Raw genomic sequence first — 10,957 nt, 5'->3', positions numbered from 1 at the left:
GATTTAATTTCTCTGTACTAGGACATCTCTGAGTTATTGTAGCACAAAAGCACGCTAAAACACACAATTTTCTGTTGTTCCACCTAGCTTTTAGGGAACCATTTGAGTTTACACGCAGTTTATTTGGTACTGAACAGTTTGCTCGTCCAGTTAGCTTAGCCTCAGCATGGCTATGGCTACTTCTGTCTCTGCTTCTCCATCTCCTATCTCTTGCTCTCTGTGTCAGATGTTTAGTTACTCCTCTGTCTCCTTTAGTGATATTGGTACGTGTAATAAATGTAGCATTTTTGTAGCTTTGGAGGCGAGGGTGTCGGAATTGGAGTCCCGGCTCCGCGCTGTTGAAAAACCCGTAAACAGCCATAGCTACTTAGCTAGCGCAGGGCTAACTAGCTCAGAACCACCCCGTAGCGACCCTCCAGTAGAATCCGAGCAGCCGGGACCTCAGGCCGGCTGGGTGACGGTACGCAGCATGCATAGAACCCAGCCCGTGGGCCACCACCAACCCGTCCACTTTTCTAATAGATTTTCCCCGCTCATTGATGCACCCACTGACAAGCCGACTCTGATCATTGGCAGCTCCATAGTCAGAAACGTGGCATTAGAGGCTCCAGCAACCATAGTTAAATGTTTACCTGGGGCCAGAGCGGGCGACATTAAATCTTATCTGAAACTGCTGGCTAAGTCGTCGTCGTCGTCGTCGTCGTCGTCTTCCTCCGCTTATCCGGGTCCGGGTCGCGGGGGCAGCATCCCAACTAGGGAGCTCCAGGCCGTCCTCTCCCCGGCCTTGTCCACCAGCTCCTCCGGCAGGACCCCAAGGCGTTCCCGGACCAGATTGGAGATGTAACCTCTCCAACGTGTCCTGGGTTGACCCGGGGGCCTTCTGCCGGCAGGACATGCCCGAAACACCTCCCCGGGGAGGCGTCCAGGAGGCATCCTGACCAGATGCCCAAACCACCTCAACTGGCTCCTTTCGATCCGGAGGAGCAGCGGTTCTACTCCGAGTCCCTCCCGAATGTCCGAGCTCCTCACCCTATCTCTAAGGCTGAGCCCGGCCACCCTACGAAGGAAACTCATTTCGGCCGCTTGTATCCGCGATCTCGTTCTTTCGGTCATTACCCAAAGCTCATGACCATAGGTGAGGATTGGGACGTAGATCGACCGGTAAATCGAGAGCCTGGCTTTCTGGCTCAGCTCCCTCTTCCCCACGACAGATCGGCTCAGCGTCCGCATCACTGCAGACGCCGAACCAATCCGCCTGTCGATCTCCCGATCCCTCCTACCCTCACTCGTGAACAAGACCCCGAGATACTTAAACTCCTCCACTTGAGGTAGGACCTCTCCCCCGACCCGGAGGTGGCAAGCCACCCTTTTCCGGTCGAGAACCATGGTCTCAGATTTGGAGGTGCTGATCCTCATCCCAGCCGCTTCACATTCGGCCGCGAACCTACCCAGCAAGAGCTGAAGGTCAGAGCTGGATGAAGCTAGGAGGACCACATCATCCGCAAAAAGCAGAGACGAGATTCTCCTGCCACCAAACTCGACACACTCCACACCACGGCTGCGTCTAGAAATTCTGTCCATAAAAGTGATGAACAGAACCGGTGACAAAGGGCAGCCCTGGCGGAGTCCAACCCTCACTGGGAACAGGTCCGACTTACTACCGGCTATGCGGACCAAACTCACGCTCCTCTGGTAAAGGGACTGAATGGCCCTTAACAGAAAGCCACCCACCCCATACTCCTGGAGCGTCCCCCACAGGGTGCCCCTGGGGACACGGTCATAAGCCTTCTCCAAATCCACAAAGCACATGTGGATTGGTTGGGCAAACTCCCATGCCCCCTCCATCACCCTTGCAAGGGTATAGAGCTGGTCCACAGTTCCACGGCCAGGACGAAAACCACATTGCTCCTCTTCTATCTGAGATTCAACTATCGATCGGACCCTCCTCTCCAGTACCTTGGCGTAGACCTTTCCAGGGAGGCTGTGGAGTGTGATCCCCCTATAGTTGGAACACACCCTCAGGTCACCCTTCTTAAAGATGGGGACCACCACCCCGGTCTGCCACTCCCTAGGAACTGCCCCCGATGACCACGCAATGTTGTAGAGATCTGTCAACCATGACAGCCCTACAACATCCATAGCCTTGAGATACCCAGGACGAACCTCATCCGCCCCCGGGGCTCCGCCGCTGTGTAGTTGTTTGACTACCTCAGCAACTTCTGCCCCCGAGATCGGACAGTCCATCCCCAGGCCTCCCAGCTCTGGTTCCTCCTCGGAATGCGCATTGGTGGGATTGAGGAGCTCCTCAAAGTATTCCTTCCACCGTCCGACTATAGCCTCAGTTGACGTCAGCAGCTCCCCGTCCCCACTGTAAACAGTGTGAGCGAGTTGCTGCCTTCCTCTCCTGAGGCGCCGGACAGTTTGCCAGAACCTCTTTGGAGCCGATCGATAGTCTTTCTCCATGGCCTCACCAAACTCCTCCCACGCCCGAGATTTTGCTGCACCCCGCTTGGCTATCCGGTACCTGTCTGCTGCCTCCGGAGACCCACTGACCAGCCACGCCCTGTAGGCCTCCTTCTTCAGCTTGACGGCTCCCCGAACCTCCGGGGAGCTGCTGGCTAAGGATAAGCGTAAATATGTTTGTGTATGTAAAAATGTTGCTTCGGTGTGCAAGTTTGCCAAAACAATGTCGGACTCCGTAATTTTCTCTGGCCCCCTACCCGATCGGACCAGTGACGACATGTTTAGCTGCATGCTGTCCTTCAACCACTGGTTGTCTAGGTGGTGTCCTGAAAACAACGTGGGCTTCATTGATAATTGGAAAACTTTTTGGGGAAAACCTGGTCTGATGCGGAGAGACGGCATCCATCCCTCTTTGGATGGTGCAGCTCTTCTTTCTAGGAAAATGGCCAGTTTTATTAGTCCTTCATGACAACCCAGGATCCAGACCAGGAAGCAGAGTCGTAGTTTAACCCACCCCTCTGCAGCTTCTGTACTGTTACCCACCCACTACCCCATAGAGACAGTGTTCTGCCCACGGCCAAAATCACACAGATTAAATATCAGGCTTAATAAAGCAAATCGTGGAAATCTCATAAATGTTAGAACAAATTCAACTGAGCAGAAAACTAGAAAAATTAAATGTGGGTTGTTGAACATTAGATCCATTTTTTCTAAGACTTTGTTAGTTAATGATTTGATTTGTGATAATCAGATCTCTTTGCTCTCTCTCACAGAATCCTGGCTGCAGCAAGAGGACTATGTTAGCTTAAACGAGTCGACTCCTTCAAATTATTTAAATCATCATATTGCTCGAAGTACAGGGCGAGGAGGAGGAGTAGCAAACATTTTTCATTCAGACTTATTAATCAGTCCCATACCAATTAATAGCTACAGTTCGTTTGAACATCTTATTCTTAGTTTTCCTAATCCAGATTGCAAAACTGTAAAACCACTCTTGTTTGTAGTTTTATATCGTCCACCGGGCCCTTACTCTGAGTTTTTGGATCAGATATCTGATTTTTTATCAGATTTAGTGCTAAATACTGATAAGGTCATTGTAGTGGGGGATTTTAATATTCATGTGGACATCGAAAATGATAACCTCAATGTAGCCTTTAGTAATATCTTAGACTCAATTGGTTTTACTCAAAGAATACATAGCTCCACCCACTCCTGCCATCATACATTAGACCTTGCGCTGCCTTATGGCATTGAGTGTGAGGAAATAACGATATTTCCACATAATCCGGTCCCCTCGGACCACTTTCTGATAACCTTTGAGTTTTTTATAACTGAGTTCTCGAGACATGAAAGTAAATTTCACTATAATCGGTCTCTATCTGACAACGCAGTTGCATCTTTTAAATCAACTGTTCCATCTTTACTGTCCTCAGCATCTCAGAGGCGTGTAGCAGAGGGCAATATTTTCAGTTCTAGCCCCTCACAAATTGATGCCTTAGTTCATCATGTTAATTTCTCTTTACGTGTGGCATTAGATGATGTTGCCCCTTTAAAAAAGAAGGTAATTGGGGACAAGGAAGTGGGCTCCCTGGTTTAATTCTCATTTACGAGCCTTAAAACAAAACTCTAGGAAATTGAAGAGAACATGGCGCTCTACGCACCATGAGGAGGCCTACCTTTCCTTGAAAAATAGTCTTGTGCTTTATAAAAAATAAGCTTCGACAAACTAGAACTGATGATTTCTCAGCATTAATTGAGGAGAATAAGCGTAATCCTAAATTTCTTTTCAGTACAGTTGCTAAACTTACACAGAATCATAGCTCTGAGCCATCTATTCCCTTAGCCCTCAGCAGCAATGACTTCATGGGATTTTTTTACAAGTAAAATTAATTCTATTAGAAACAAAATCTTTAGCATCCTCCCTAATGCGATTTCTTCTTCCTCAGTAAGTGAGGCAGCATCAGAGGTGACTGTAGAACCTCATCTGTGCTTGAACCCTTTTGATCCAGTTGAGCTTTCAGAGTTATCAAAAATATTAGCTTCATCTAAACCTTCAACTTGTATTTTGGATCCAATCCCAACCAAATTATTTAAAGATGCATTTCCTTTGGTTACTGCCCCCATTCTAGATATAATCAATCTATCCTTAGTAAATGGGTATGTACCACAATATTTTAAGGTTGCTGTAATCAAAACTTCACTTAAGAAGCCTTCTCTGGATCCAGATGACCCAATGAATTATAGACCAATATCTAACCTTCCATTTTTATCCAAAGTCCTGGAGAAAATAGTGGCCATCCAAGTATGTGAGCATTTAAACACTAATGCTCTGTTTGAGGAATTTCAGTCTGGTTTTAGAGAGTATCACTGCATTGAAACTGCGTTAGTGAGAGTTACAAAGGATATTATCATGGCCTTAGATAAGAATCTTGTGTCTGTTCTAGTCTTGTTAGATCTCAGTGCTGCCTTTGACACAGTTGATCACAATGTTCTTTTAGAAAGACTTGAACATGTTGCAGGGATCAAAGGAACAGCGTTAGGCTGGTATAAATCCTACCTGTCTGATAGATTTCATTTTGTAAATGTACATGACAAATCGTCTTCATTCTCCAGGGTTACTTGTGGAGTACCACAGGGTTCAGTGCTTGGACCAATTCTTTTTACTATATATAAATATATATACTCCCAGTTGGTAAAATCATTAGACAGCATGGGATACACTTCCACTGTTATGCTGATGATACTCAGTTATAATTATCTATTAACCCTGATGAACCTAATCGGTTGGGTAGATTACAGGCTTGTCTTGAAGACATAAAAACATTGGATGACTCTAAACTTTTTGCTTTTAAGTCAAGACAAGACGGAAGTTCTCATCTTTGGACCAGAAATCCAGAAAAGGAAATTGCTTAGCAAATCACCTGATCTGAATGGCATTACATTAGCCTCCGAGAACAAAGCAAGGAACCTTGGTGTTATCTTTGACCAGGACATGTCATTCAAATCCCAGGTTTCACAAGTTTGTAGGATTTCCTTTTTCCACCTTCGGAATATTGCTAAGATTAGAAGCATCCTTTCCAGGAGTGATGCTGAAAAACTAGTTCATGCATTTATTACATCAAGTCTGGATTACTGTAATTCATTACTCTCAGGAAGTCCACAGAATGTAGTTAAAAGTCTTCAGCTTGTCCAAAATGCTGCAGCTAGAGTTCTGATGAGAATTAAAAAGATAGATCATATCTCTCCTGTCTTAGCTTCCCTACATTGGCTACCTGTTAAATTCAGAATAGATTTTAAGATCCTTCTTCTCACATATAAAGCTCTTAATAATCAAGCTCCATCATACATCAGTGATCTGATTGTTCCATACGTTCCTAACCGAGCACTTCGCTCTCAGACTGCAGGTTTACTGGTGGTTCCCAGAATATCTAAAATTAGGATAGGAGGCAGATCTTTTAGTTATCAGGCTCCTCTCCTGTGGAACCAGCTCCCAGCTTTAGTCCGTGAGGCAGACACCTTGTCTACTTTTAACACTTGGCTTAAAACATTTTTATCTGATAGGGCCTATGGTTAAAATCTGATGTTAGCCTAGATCTGGACAAGTGGGGGAGTAGAGGGAGGTGGAGTGTACAGTCGGTAAAGACGGCTCTCCCTTGCCCTGCCTCCAACATACCTCCATCTAAATAGGCTAGATTGTCCTGAGTTATCTCTGTAGTAATGCTGCTATAGGCTTAGACTGCTGGAGGACACACTGACCACTTTTCACACTCTACTGCTTTCTTCTACAATCTGTTCTTTAACTGTATTATTTTCTGCAATTTCAGCTCTTAACTTTATTTTCTCTGTAAGTGTTTTTCTCCCCAGAAGAAGCTACAACAATGTTCTGCTGAGCTGTGGTGGCCTCATGGAGGGGGCCATCGTCTAGCACACTGCTGCTAACCACTAAAACATTCTCCCTCTCCTGATAATGGCTTTTTGCTTTCCTTGACGTTGGATGTGCTACTACTAGTTTATCTGTTTCACTATAGATCCACTAGGATAAATACAATAAAGTTTATCTCTCACCAAATAGAATATTTACTAAGACATCACAATATAACCATAGACACATTACTTGTCTTTGTGTGTGTGTGTGCGTGCGTGCGTGCGTGCGTGCGTGCGTGCGTGCGTGCGTGCGTGCGTGCGTGTGTGTGTGTGTGTGTGTGTGTGTGTGTGTGTGTGTGTGTGTGTGTGTGTGTGTGTGTGTGTGTGTGTGTGTGTGTGTGTGTGTCTGCTCTGTCTTCTCCATCCCCAGTGAGTCGTGGTGGATGGCTGCTTATAGTTAGCCGGGATTCTCTGGAGGTTTCTTCCTGTTAAAAGGGAGTTTTCCTCTCCACTGTCACTTTATGCTTGCTTAGTATGAGGATTGCTGTATAGTCACTGACACTAGTCAGTGACTTGATGCAATTTGCTGGGTTCCTTATATAGGAAACATTATTTCTGATTGGCTTAATGAACTGACCTGAATGGAATGTTTATTATGTGAAGTGCCTTGAGACGACTCTTGTCGTGATTTGGCACTATATAAATAAACTTGAATTGAATTTAATTGAATTAACAGCAGCACTGCCTTTTAATTTTCCTTTATGTTATTGTTCTTCTTTAATCACTGGTTATCTTCACATGTGTTTTAGCCAATTCCTGAATGTTACAAATATTTGTATTTGATTTGCATGTTCCTTATCCAAAGTAGGCCAATGCATTTTATTTAAAATACTATAGATTGATTCAAGTGTCACAAAATAATTTTAGTTTAATAATTTTTCCTCATTAGTTTTAATCATGACAGCACAACTTGGGCACTTACTGCCACTGTTCAGTGCCTGCAGTCTCCTTACAACGTGAACTCTGGATAACTTATTTCTTATTAGTGTCGTTTGCTACAGTTTAGCTTTACAGAGGGCGTAATGACTTCTTAGGGTTAATGCATGGTTAATTGTTCACTTGCTTGTAATCCTCAAAGTTAATCAGAACATTTTTAACAAGTTCAATTTTAGAAATGAAAGAGGAAGTCTATTCTTTGCACAAGTTCAAGTTTAAATAAACTTTTCCTTCCCTGCAGGTGCCTTCACACTAACGATGAATTCTTCCTTAAATCCATGAGGGAGGCGATCCATGAGATTCTCACCGACGTCAGTGACTCATTCAGCAACATGATCGACATGGCTTTAGCCAATGAGATCCGGGTATGAAATGAGATTAACCTCCAGTGTTTGAAAATTTTATACAGATTGAAGTTAAACTAAAAACTGAAGTCAAGACTCCAGTCCTGGAGTTTCCTTTGAATCGATACGCGACACGAGCCCCCTAAATGACTCAGACTGGTATCAGGGATGAAAGGGCTCGATCAAAACACTCATGCAAGCAGTTATAATATTAGAGAAGCTGATTTAAATCCTACAGATCATCTTCTCCTCTACCTGAAAATTCTCTCAGCATGTGCCAAACCTCAGTTCACCTGGTTTGATTGTTTCTACACCTGAAAGCAAATGATTAATGGTGTCATCTTACTCGTAGGTCCTGATCAAACAGATTGAGTCATCAGACTGTGTTCATGCCATCGGCAGCGCCATTAGCAACCTGCTGTCCCTAACCCAGGATGGACCTCAGCTCTGCAGCATCATTGCCAAGGTAGCAGCCCGGTCCTGATGAGAGAGAGACAACGGTTTAACCCCCAGAGACCCACGGTTGTAATATTACAACATCAGATTTAAGTCTACAAAAATAATCCTTCCCCATTTTTTTTTCTTTTTAAAACCACATTTACAGTGCTAATAGGTCCTATTGTTCAGTTCTGCAACACTATAGAGCTCCAGGAGTTGACGTCACGTTTCCCGGCATGCAACAGTTCAAATCGAAACGGCGCCATTTGGCAGGCAGAAGCCGGCAGCTGGACTATTTGTTATTGTCAGAAAACTCAAACAGGAAATATGGTAGATTCCTGTTGTGCCCCAGGATGCAGAACAGACGCGGACGACATAAGGAATGAGCCATCTACAGGATTCCCCAAGATCCGGAGCGCCGCAAACGCTGGATCATTGTAATAAAACGCGCTAATGACCGGGCTAAAATGAAACTGTGGGATCCCGAGAGTAAAGGATTTCGCTTATGCAGCGACCACTTCATATCAGGTACTTAAACCAACGTTTCCTCAGCTGTGTATGGTATTTATTTTAAATGCTTTTATTACGATTCTTAGTGGGCTTCCTAAACTTATTTTGGCGTGGCTTTTTCTGTCTTATTACTCATAGCAACAAGTAAACGTCACGTAAAACGTTGCCTCGTGATTTCTGCGTGCTGCCGTTTACGTGTTTTATGATTACAGCAATTAACCGGCTAAGCTGTATTTAATTTTTAAGCAATGGTTGATCACTTGTCAGATCACACTTAAAAAGCACTTTGGATTGCTATTATCTGTCTCACCGAGATAGATCTCAGGCAGATCCTGAGACGCTCCTGCCTGGCATACTTATTTTATTCACGGAAAAAAATCAAACTAGTGATTTCTCTTGGCGTTCAGTTTATACATTTAAACAGCACAGCACTCTATTTAAACTACTTACATGTAAATCTGTTATTTGTCCATCCATCCATCCATTTTCATCCGCTTATCCGGAGTCGGGTTGCGGGGGCAGTAGCGTCGAGAGTCCCTGACTTCCCTCTCCCCAGCCGCCGGAGCCAGCTCCTCTGGGTAAATCCCAAGGGTTCCCCGGCCAGGTCCAGTAAGAAGTCCGCTCCGACAGCTTCTGGCGTCGGAGCGGGCAGTAGCGTCGAGAGTCCCAGACCTCTCCCCAGCTCCTCCGGCCGGGGGGAATCCCAAGGGGTTCCCCGGCCAGGTCCGGTAAGAAGTCCGCGCCGACAGCTTCTGGCGTTTTTAAAAAGTATCCCAGGGGCACGGTAAGGGTCGGAGATGTTTAGTCTATTTAATTTCTGACTATATAAAACGATTTCTTCGGTTTTAAAGTGTGAAGTAAACTCCGACAAAGTAAAATCCAAGCCGATCCCGTTCACGTTCATGGTTACATCCGTGTTTGTTTACCTTTTTTTTCCTGCCAAAATGGCGTCTACTAACTGAGAGTCACGTGGGGTCCGGAGCTCTATTGGCTACTAAAATGTGTAAATTGGCCCGATTATCTGGCCTCCTAGAACAACATGCGAAAGGTTAAAAACAGATTTTGCAGTTGTTTTCTAAATTTGGGTTTCTGGGGGTTAAGGGTGAATGAGTAGAGGTTTGCCTTATGGTATCATGTTCTGACATCACGAGGATGACATCATCCACAGCAGCTATACATGCTGCTCAAAGCTCTCAATGTGAGATAAGACTAGAGACCAGACAGCGAGGCTCAGTTGGCCATTAGTTAGACTACCACATATATGTTTTTTATGATGACTTTTCCTGTTTCACACACACACACACACACACACACACACACACACACACACACACATACACACACACACACACACACACACACACACACATGCACGCACACACACACACACACCTCCTTTGAAGGCAGATTTTCAGATCAATACTGTCAACCCCCATTAGGAGTGGACATTGATCACAGAAGCATGTTGTCTTTACCTTTCGACCAGCTCATACTCAGCTCCCCCGTGTCGCTGCTGATTGTACCATCAGGGAAAACCCGCCTGGCGCTGGCTGCTGCTGAATACCTGATAGCAAACACATCAGCCTGCCATGTTTGTTAATTAGCCTCCATGTTTTAATGAACTCACAGCCTGCTGACTCCACCCATCCGCTCAGTGGGTGTAACTACAGCAGTTGAAATGTTGGGTGCAAATTATTTTTTTCTTCTTCTTCTTGAGGCTCTTTGATGTGCTTCATGTTGTGTTGCATTGTCATGGTCTGTGTCTGCGTTTTCCCCATGTGTCTCCTGATGTCCTCCATCCATCTTTAGATTCCCCTTTTGTGTCTCTTAACGCCCTCATGTGTCCTTCGTCTGCGTCTTATTTATGTGCCTTCTGTTTGTAGCCTTTCAGGTCATCCCCAGCCCCTCCAGTTGTAGCTCCAGCCTCTTTGTCCCCAGCTCGGTGTGTGTGTGTCATTCCCCAGCTTAGTGTGTGCGTGTGTGTGTGTGTGTGTGTGTGTGTGTGTGTGTGTGTGTGTGCGCGTGTGTGTGTGCGCGTGTGTGTGTGCGCGTGTGTGTGTGTGTGTGTTCGTGTGTGTTCTTCTCCAGTCAGGTCCGGTGTCCTCCCCTGCTCCTTCCTGCTCCTCCTCCCTGATTAGTTATTGCCTTCACCTGGTTCTCTCCCCACACACCTGCAGCTCATCTGCCTCCCATTATGCCCCAGTCTATAAAGCCCTGTCTGTTTCTCATTGTCTTGTCGGTTCATTGTTGTTTGTCAGCGTGATTTATTCTGTCAGTCTGCCCGTTCCTCTGGTGTTTTTGGATCTCCTGATCACTTCCTGATTTTTGGATTTTGGCTCCCT

General features: G+C 45.4%; 1 protein-coding gene across 4 annotated transcripts in view; it reads left to right on the top strand.

Moving 5' to 3' along the window:
* The window catches only part of LOC107373636 (INSC spindle orientation adaptor protein), a 122,631-nt gene that overhangs the window by 76,936 nt on the left and 34,738 nt on the right, over positions 1–10,957 (top strand). For all 4 annotated transcript variants that reach the window (XM_054737500.2, XM_070550202.1, XM_070550200.1 and 1 more), the window contains 2 exons: positions 7,565–7,688; positions 8,020–8,133. In XM_054737500.2, the coding sequence (XP_054593475.1) occupies positions 7,565–7,688; positions 8,020–8,133 (238 nt within the window). The remainder of the gene's footprint in view (positions 1–7,564; positions 7,689–8,019; positions 8,134–10,957) is intronic.

Source organism: Nothobranchius furzeri, chromosome 4 (assembly GCF_043380555.1).
Source record: "Nothobranchius furzeri strain GRZ-AD chromosome 4, NfurGRZ-RIMD1, whole genome shotgun sequence".
In the NCBI taxonomy this organism is placed as follows: Eukaryota; Metazoa; Chordata; class Actinopteri; order Cyprinodontiformes; family Nothobranchiidae; genus Nothobranchius; species Nothobranchius furzeri.
This window is presented reverse-complemented; position numbering and strand designations above follow the sequence as displayed.